This window comes from Lampris incognitus, chromosome 13, assembly GCF_029633865.1.
Source record: "Lampris incognitus isolate fLamInc1 chromosome 13, fLamInc1.hap2, whole genome shotgun sequence".
NCBI classification, from domain to species: Eukaryota; Metazoa; Chordata; class Actinopteri; order Lampriformes; family Lampridae; genus Lampris; species Lampris incognitus.
The window spans coordinates 53,619,243-53,629,032 of NC_079223.1; the positions used below are offsets into that span (position 1 = coordinate 53,619,243).

At 42.2% G+C, this 9,790-nt stretch overlaps 1 protein-coding gene across 1 annotated transcript; it reads left to right on the forward strand.

The window, feature by feature from the left end:
- Window positions 1–302: 302 nt before the first annotated feature.
- Window positions 303–8,935, forward strand: rps27a (ribosomal protein S27a). The gene is made up of 6 exons (XM_056291389.1): window positions 303–347; window positions 455–519; window positions 914–968; window positions 2,185–2,270; window positions 6,536–6,667; window positions 8,740–8,935. The coding sequence occupies exons 2-6, from the start codon at window positions 472–474 to the stop codon at window positions 8,887–8,889; spliced, it is 471 nt and encodes a 156-aa protein (XP_056147364.1). The 5' UTR covers window positions 303–347; window positions 455–471; the 3' UTR covers window positions 8,890–8,935.
- Window positions 8,936–9,790: the final 855 nt, after the last annotated feature.

Consider the following 9,790-nt stretch of genomic DNA (forward strand, 5'->3'; position numbering starts at 1 on the left):
CTATCGTAACAGCCGTTGAGGCTCATGGATACTGTAGTTTTCTTCCGGTAATCAAGCCCCCCCCCCCCCGTGACCCCCGTCCACTTCCTTACTCTTGTTATGAGAGTGCAATTTTTAGAGGACAAAATTTGTAGTTTTTCATTTAATAATCCGATTTGATTTTCATCTTTCTAAGTGACTCAATATTACCATTGTTTCTTGGGACAAACGTATCTATCAGTGGGCGATAACACTATTTTAAATCAGGCATCTAAATCGTTGCCTACTCCCTGCGGATGCTCTTGAAAACCCCGTTGCACACACTTAAAGCCCTCTTTTCATGGTCCGCCATTAGGAGTGTGCCTGTGGTAAGATCGTGCTCTTAGTTTTGTAGGGTTAGATGATATGGTGGTAGTCAATTAAAACGTTTTTCCACAGTTATAAGTACAATCACATCTTTCTTATTACTTTATAGGTGGGTTGAACGCCAAAATGCAAATTTTCGTAAAAACCCTCACGGGGAAGACCATAACCCTCGAGGTAGGTACTGCAGCGGACTTGGGATAGACTGACACTGCATGTATGTGTCCTATATTCATGTCTAGTTAAACGATTGCAGTGTAATTTGCTTAAAATGTGAGCATGCTGCGTTTTCTCCGTAAGCATGTACAACAATCGTCGCTCTAGTTTTACCGAAATCCTATGCGCTGTCACCGCACTACCGCGCGCGCCCGAGCTAACTTTGTCGCTATCAAGCTAGTCTGTTGTTGCATACACGTGTGCTAGGCAGTGGCCAAGCACACGACATATACCTGGAATAAATAAATAATACCAGTAAAAAATACGTAACAGTCTGAACCCGATGAGTTTGTTAGTGGTAGAACTCGGGCGTCATTGGGACTGTTTTGTCAAACTTATGCATCTCCCCTCATAGGTTGAGCCTTCAGATACTATTGAAAATGTCAAGGCAAAAATCCAAGATAAAGAGGGTAAGTAACAGCTTCGCACTGTTTAGACAGGCCTTAATCTGATTTTTTGATTATTTTTTATAGATTTTTCACATTGTTTTTGAACGTGACCTATATCTGAAATCAGTGTGGATATATGTCAATCCTGTCCTCTTGACTTCCGGAAAATTGGCCAGATTCGAACTACACCTTAAATCAACCCCAGTTTAATATGTTTTAGGAAGTTGTTGAAAATCTGGTTTTGAAAGCCATTTGCCAATAGTAGAGATGAGAAAAATGTTTAAAACTTGAACTCAGAGAAAATGTTGAGCCAAAAATTAATCCTGTAAAACCCCCTCGGTAGATATGTCATATTTGTGTGCAGAAGTGACCAAACTCTTTTGACTCCTGTTTTTGCTTTGCTGCTGTCTTGTTTAACAATTCAGTCTCTCAACAGTACTCATGCTTCCAAAAGTAGAAATCTTGTGAGACTAGTCATGGTCAGGCAGTGGGCCGTGAGGCCACAGGGCAAGGAGTTGTGTGCACGGTTATTTTTTGTTTCCATTACCAAAGGAACTGAAATCAGGACAATTCCCACAGATGAGTTGCAATAACAATTAATGTCATGCAACAACGTCAGTCTATGACAGATTCAGACCTCTTTGTTTCTTTTTATCTGATTTGAAATGGACAAATGCCTGCTCTATGTGATTTCCGTATGTGCTGTAGGATTGGTGCCGGGCATAAAAATTGTGCAGTAGGACAGGTGACCTACATCTTAAAGCCTATCATTGAATACTGATATTAAGCTCTCCCTCTGGCTAGTGTTGAACATGGTTATCAAACGGTGTCGAAAATCCAGAAATTTGGTTTGGAACCATTCCATACCAAACCGTGCATGAATGGAAATACTATTGGAATGGTTACTTTCTGTGCTCAGAACAGTTCCACCATGTTAAGGAAAAGCACCAATAGCTCATTGACTTGAGACATTGACATTCATTATATAACCTATATATATATATATATATATAGCTGTGCGTAGTAGTTAAATACTTGTTTACCTTGTCGTCTTTGTTTTAGCTGTATGTCTGTTCTGTGTAAGAACATGGAGGACCTGGAATCAAATTCTTTTTATGTGGTGTAGGCCTACACATACTTGGCCAGATAAAACTGATTTTGATTAAATCGTTTGTTTGACTTGTTCTGATTTTGTATGAAAGCCAGGTCAACTCTTGACTCCTTAAATGCCCTCCAGGTATCCCTCCAGACCAGCAGAGGTTGATCTTTGCAGGGAAGCAGCTTGAAGATGGACGCACACTCTCTGACTACAACATTCAGAAGGTGAGCACTAGCTTCCACACAGCAGCCTGGGAGACAGGAGCAACTTTATCATTTTAACATCTTGAAATGTTGGCTTATGTAGAAAAGTACAGAGAAATATTAAGTACTGATACGCTGAGTGCTGAGACTAGTAATATTTATCCAGACACTGGCTGGATTTAAGAATTTATTGACCATTTTTCACCTTCATAAGAAGCTAGATTTAATGGAAAAAAAACTTTAAATTGTTGATGCTTGCTTGTGAACGCAGTCAGTAAAGCTACTGGCTCGTAAAGCATCATCCTGTCAGAATGAGATAATCACCCTCATTGTGGGCTCAAGCCTAATTATGATCTTTTCTACACAAAAAGTTTTTAAAAAGTTTTAACAGTTTGCCCTCTATATTAACTCGAAAGAAAGAGAACCCTACAATAATAGGGAACTAGAGTTTTCTTAATGTAGTTTATTTTAATTTAAATATAAACAAACATCTCTAAAACTGCAGTGGTACTGTAACATTTGGATTTGTGTGCTTGATGCACCACAGACTGATTTTAAATGTAATACAAGTGTTGATAGCTAGAGACGTGGTAGTATACAGTTTGAATATTTGGGCTACTTTAACTACAATTTTGAAAAATGGTTAAGCAGCTGAAATGCATTAATCATCCAGTTTGTGTAGGCAGGAGAGAACAGAACGAAATGAGCACCATGACAAATGGCTAGCAAATGTAAACTGATCATGACCAACAACATCTACAAATGTGGAGCAACAGTTAAACTACTCATACAGCCAGTTATGGATTGCTGTTTTGTCCCTGTCACCCATTAGACGTGGAAGTGGAAAATGACTAGTCTGGAGAGAGATACGCGGCCTTTGAATATATGCAAACACTTGTAAGTTAAATTTCGAAAACATCCACAGATGAAGTTCTAATCAGTAATGATGGCATTATGAGCAGAGGTCGTCAACACAAACGTAGACGAATAGCTTATTAAGACTAGTCTTGCTATAGACAGATTATTGGTCAAAACAGTGTACTGGTAAGGAGGGCAAATTCCAGAAGAGCTACCCAACCATGGATGGCTTGAGCCACGCAGAAGTTTTTGATCTAAAAACGATAAACAAATGTCTGGTTTTTGTTAAGAATAACTGCCTTCAGCTGCCCAAAACATTTTATATATGCCCTAAATAGTGTGGCTACACCGCACTTCTTTTGGTGAAACAATTGTATTATGTGCTGGGTACTGAAACCCAGTATTAAATGGGCACTGGTGCTAAAATAGTAAAGACCATCGTATTGACAAGCGCCAACATTAATGGTTCTGCTATCGGTATTGAAGAAATTTAAAAAAAAATCATTCTCCTATTTATATTTATCTATTTATTTAGGCCAAATGAATGTTAGGTTGCAGCTTTTAATCTCACCAACTGTAGTTTGCAATAAGATTAAGAAATTTGTCTGTGATGCATTTTCACTATTCCCAATCCAGAAGAGTCTCTGTCTCTCTCTCTCTCTCTCTCTCTCTCTGTCTCTCTCTCTCTCTCTCTCTCTCTCTCTCTCTCTCTCTCTCTCTCTCTCTCTCTCTCTCTCTCTCTCTCTCTCTCTCTCTCTCTCTCTCTCTCTCTCTCTCTCTCTCTCTCTCTCTCTCTCTCTCTCTCTCTCTCTCTCTCTCTCTCTCTCTCTCTCTCTCTCTCTCTCTCTCTCTCTCTGCGTACTGCATGCTGGGAGGTTGGGTGTGTAAGCAAGGGTGGTGAATGTGAGATTGACATGAAGTTTGAATTGTTGACTCAGCCCCCCCGTATTCTTCATCTGTCCTACATGCATGATCAGGTAAACTTTGTTAATACTTTTTACCGAGTGTTCAGTGGTTTAGTTGGGTTGTTTTCAGGAGGGATGGCGTCCTCTGAGCTGCCTCCGTCCATCCATCATGGGATTCGGTTCGTCCCGCCAGGGCCCAGCCTGATGGTGGAGGAGGTTTTGTTGGCTGTAGGAGAGCAAGTTGGTCATGGCAAGTTACTGTTTGCTTCCAGGATGAACAAGGCTGTGGTGATATTTTGAAGGAGGAGCGTCATGTTAGTCAGATGATTGAGAGGGGTGTAGTTGTCAGGGATATCTATACCACTGTTTCTCCATTGTCGGTTCCCTCTACCAGAATCACAGTGTCAGGTGTTCCGCCGTTTATCGCCAATGAACTGTTGGAAAATGAGCTGCGGAGGTTCGGTAAATTTGCCAGTGGTTTCAAAACTGTCAGTCTCGGATGTACAGATCCGAAGGATGTACAGATCCGAAGAGAAAACATGTTCAGTCACTCAGGAGACGGGTATTTATGTTTTTGGATAGTCCGACACAGTTAGATTTCATTTGGAGTTAAACACAGTTATGGCTCGTACATGGTGTATGCTAGTTCGGGACAGTTGAAATGTTTTGTGTGGCGATGTCGTCCATAGGCTGTTCACATGTCTGCATAGACAGCAAGCAAAGGCAAACACTACAGATGCTAAGATCCCTCCCACCGATAATGTCTGAGGTGGAGAGAGGAGAATGGAGCCAGTCGGAGGAACAGCCTGCTCCACTGGTTGTAGATGAGGAAACAGGCTCTCAGCCTATGGCCTCGGAGCCGGGGGCAGAGCTTGCAGAAACACTCGCAGCTGAACAGGTGGCTGCATCCAGCAGCTTGGCAGGGACTGAGGATGTGCTCAGTGGTGAGGGACAGAGTGTGGAGGTAAGCCTACTGAAGGGAATACTGAGAGTGTGGAGGAGATTCCCAGCTGCCAAGTAACAGGTGACGCCGAGGACATGGATTACGATTTGGGGTCTGATAGTGTGTCAGTTGGAGGTTTGGCGCACTACAGATGTGGAGGTTTTTTGGATGAAACTTTTGGGAAGTCGGTAAGAATAAAAGATTATTTTAATGATACAGAGAAGTTCATTAGGACTGTTAGTCATCTGCAGAAACTGGTTGGTTTTGAGCTGCTTGATAGGAAAAAAAATGTTTTCGGCTCAAGCAACGTAGCACAGCCTTGAGAAAGGCAGCAAAGGGCGAAACTGTTAAGAAGGAAAAAAGTTGTAAAATTATGATCAGGCATCACAGGGTGCTTTATTTTTTCTGGTTCGTATCTTTTTCTCTGTTCTACCCATCTTATGCAGGGGCTCAGGGTTGGACCTGTTAACATGAGTGGTGGGAGGGACAGACATAAGAGGGCTTTAGTGGCTGAGGTGAAGCAGAAAAGGCTAGATGTGGTTTTTCCTGCAGGAAACTCATAGTGACCAAACTAAAGAGATAGATTGTTGGCAGTGGTAGGAGGGGTCATGGCAACAACTTTAGTGGGGGGGTGGCGGTGTTACTAAAAGAACTATCCCAAGAATTGTATCATCTGTGGAGTTGAGGTTTAAATGGAGGTGTCTGATTGTAAGGGTAGAAATTGGAACAGTGCCTTTTCTGTTTGGTCAATCTGTATGCCTCAATTCAGGGGGCTGATAGATCAGCCTTTCTCAGTGTTTTGAGGGATGAGCTACAGAAGTATGGTCAGGAACAGCTAGGCATAGGTGGGGATTGGAACTGCACTATTGATTTCCATGGACAAGACAAGTGAGGAACCACACATTCAGTCATCTGGCAGCTTAGGCAGAATAGTTACTCGATTAGATCGATGGAGGTTGAAACACCCCACTGCTAGACAGTGCACATGGGTCAGGATGAGCAATAACAGGGTGAGTGCAGCCAGGTTAGATTGGTTCTACATTTCAAAGTCATTTGCATCGTCTAGTTCGTAGCGCCATTACCCCAGTTGGCTTCACTGATCACCGTCTCATCGCGGTTTTGATCATTTCTCCTGGGCATAAGTTATGTCATATTGGCATTTCAGTAGCGTTTTCTGTCAGAGCTTTGAACAGTTTTGGGTCTGCTGGCAAAGTAAAAAAGCTAATTTTGATTCACTGAGGCAGTAGTGGTAAGTGGGTAAGACACAGATTCATGTCTTCTGTCAGCAGTACACATCTCACTCCACTGCTAGTATTAAAGCAGCAGTCCAGGAGTTGGAGGACAGTATTACCCTCTGACAGGATCTTTTAATATGTCATTCTCCCCTTCCTAACCTCTTAAAATAGGCTTGTGAAAGACTGTCTACACAGTGTTGTGGACCAGCGTGTAGCCATGCTGTGTGGTCTAATGGATGTTCCTAGGCTCCTTTATGACCTTATCTTCTCACATGTTGAGCTCCAATATCAAATCCTAACCTCACTTTGTATCCTATGACCCTGTCTGGTCTCTGCCCCTTTCAGGAATCTACTCTGCACTTGGTGTTGAGGCTGCGTGGTGGTGCCAAGAAGAGGAAGAAGAAGTCTTACACCACCCCCAAAAAGAATAAACATAAGAGGAAGAAGGTCAAGCTTGCTGTGCTGAAGTACTACAAGGTACACAAAGCCCCACCCCACTTGCAAGGAGAAAAACTGTATTGCGTAGATATCCACATCCATAAGGTTTGAGAATCTGAGTGATAAGTTTATGTAGGTTCTTTGATCCACCCACACTGTTTGTAATTTTCTTAGGTCATAACATTCCAACATACAGTAACAATACGTACAGCAGTTTGAGACTAGAAAAGCACTGACAAAGTGATAAATCCTTCAGCACTTGTTGATTCACGTCCTCCGATAACAACTCCACCCTTCTTGCCGCAGTGGCTGAGCCAAGTGGCACACTTCCGAGAGCATTTTAATGTCCTCTTTGTTTCCGATTCTTTGAATAACATCTCGGCGGCAGCAATGGCCATCGCCTCCTTGTATAGCTGTCCATCAGTGGACAGTTTCTTATGTATAGCCAAAAGATAGCTGACACGGAAGAATGCCTCTGTTGCAGCCTCACTTTTAGCTGTTGGTTTGGTAAAAAAGTGACTGCTGTACTTTCAATATAGACTTGAGCTTGTCAACTTTCTTTGAACAAAGCGTGCTCTTCAGCGGGTAGGTGTCTGAACTTGGGGTGGATGGTGTTGTGGTGCCACTCCACATTACCCTTTTTTGTGATCACTAAAGCCTGGTGACAGATCAAACAAATAGTTTGGTCCTTTATTATGGTGAACAGAAAATCGTGTTCCCATTCTACGTGAAAATGTTGTTTTTTTTGCTTTTTCCGTTGTGCCTCTGCCATTGTGTATCGTTAGCTTGATAGCTCGTGAGCGTAACAGGAAGTGCCTGAGCTGCTGCTGCTTCTCGGTAAGTGCCTGCGCTAGTTAAGGCGGGAGTCAGGGACGTCATTTTGTCGGCCATTAACCTAGAAACTATGTGATTGGCCAGATATACCCTTCCCCGCCCCTCGACCACCACAAAGGGCGCATTTGAAATTAAATAATAATGAATAAATAAAAACATTTTGCCATTTATGGGGTTTTTTTCTCTGATTTTGAAAAATGCTTCCAAGATCGACTTGTCGACCGCGATCGACGGGTTGGCAACTCCTGGCATAGTGCAATATCTCTCCTGGCTTGAAGTGTAAAAGCTTTGTCTGTTTCGATATTTGTATTAAGTTCTTTGGATATATTTCAAGAGCACAGGGTTTGACATTTAAAGGGACTTGGGTATTAAACATCTCTGACAGACATTTTATAACATCCACAAGTTTTGGATTTTGAGATAGTCTCACAGTGAAATAGAGTACCTTTCTCATCTGAATATTTAGTACGGACATCTGGAATATTATCACACATATGATGAAGCTTGATAAGGGTTATGTACATTATCATTAACCACTTATTTTGAAGTAATTTAAACCTTGTGTTTTTCTGTAGGTTCTTTAAAAATATCAATCTATAGTTTTTCTGTGCTGGATGCTGACCTCTTCTTTAGCATTGTCATTATGGCTCAGGGAAGTAGAAATGTAACGTATGGCATACATAAGTTTAGAGAGGCGGACACTGTTGAAATTACATGCCATCATGGACAATGTCTCCCGCCCACTCCATGACATGCTGGTTGGGCACAGGAGTACTTTTAGTAATAAACTCATTCTGCCGAAAAGAACCACAGAGCGCCACAGGAGCTCATTCCTGCCATCAAACTTTACAACTCCTCCCTCAGACTCAGACTGTCAAGACACTGAGTTAATGGTCATTGGATTGGCCCTGTCGAGTTTTGTTTGTGCTGCGGTAGTGCAGTATAGATAGTGTTATGTGCACCATGCTTGTTGATATATTTTGTTCTTATTTCTATTTCTTATTTATCTTTTATTTCTGTTTCTATTTTCTTAGCTTGTATCTTGATAGTTTTTAGTTATTAGAGCGTGAGTGTCTGTAATAGAACTCAATTTCCCCTCGGGGTTAAATAAAGTATTCTGATTCTGATTAATCTAATTTGACCTTAAATGGTAAATATAAATGTTTCAGGGTCAATGGGTGATGTCCAGCCCTCACCCTCGCATGACTTTTTTTCCTAATCCAGCTCTCACTTTCACTGTCACTCTGTTCTTACTTCTGTCTTTCTTGTTACTTCAGGTTGATGAGAATGGTAAGATCCACCGTCTGAGGCGCGAGTGCCCAGCTGACGAGTGTGGTGCTGGCGTTTTCATGGCCAGCCACTTTGATAGGCACTACTGTGGCAAGTGCTGTCTCACCTACTGCTTCAACAAGCCCGAGGACAAGTAGAAAGGGGATTGGCTCCATGGTGTCAAAATAAAAACGTTAAAAATCCTGAAGTCGTCCATATGTGTCCTACTGATTTCATCCATTATACAAACCGCTTATCCTGCTCACGGGAATGCTGGAGCCTATCCCAGCAGTCTTTGGCCAGCGGGCGGGGAGACACCCTGGACAGGCCACCAGGCCATCACAGGGCCAACATGCACACACACACAATCGAGAATATGCAGCCTCCACACAGGACAACCCCGAAGGTTGGACTACCCCGGGCTTGAACCCAGGACCTTCTTGCTGTGAGCCAACTGCGCTAACCACTGCACCGTTGTGCCGCCCTACTCATTCGATATGTTGTGGAAAAGGCACTATAATCAAGCTCGTTAAACCTTTAACTGGTGTTTACACATGTAGGTAGGGAGATGGTTATGATGCTGACCAGTCAACTGACATGGACATCTTGGATGAAGTGGATAAGATCTCAAGACGTAATTGGTGCAGGGTTGATTTGGATGTGGGTCTGTACGTTAATTAGAGTAGTATTTTAAAAGTAAAGAGCATCAGTACTCGAGTACTCAAGTGTTATCAAGTTGGGGTCTGTTTGCACGAGACGGATTTGTGCGGGCACCTCGTAATTGATCATTTATTCGCTGACGTCTGGTTTTTACGGTGGGTTTGTACTGGATAAATTTAAGTCTGAAATTGATTTAAATTTACCAGCGCCCCGAATACTATTGGGTAAAGTAATGATTTTACAATTCAATATTGAATATTATTCAATAGAGCAATAAGGGAATATTAACCAATAGGCTTATGGCTAACAGGACTTAATACTGATGAAGAAACCTAGTTGTTAGATGCATCGAATCCATCTTTAGATTTGGAGCAGTTCATCAGGAAGATGATCCTCCCA

Coding starts and splice junctions, on each gene's coding strand:
- rps27a (XM_056291389.1), top strand. CDS start 472: ATGCAAATTTTCGTAAAAACCCTCACGGGGAAGACCATAACCCTCGAG. Junction 520..913: donor GGAAGACCATAACCCTCGAG/GTAGGTACTGCA, acceptor CTCCCCTCATAG/GTTGAGCCTTCAGATACTAT. Junction 2,271..6,535: donor CTGACTACAACATTCAGAAG/GTGAGCACTAGC, acceptor TGCCCCTTTCAG/GAATCTACTCTGCACTTGGT.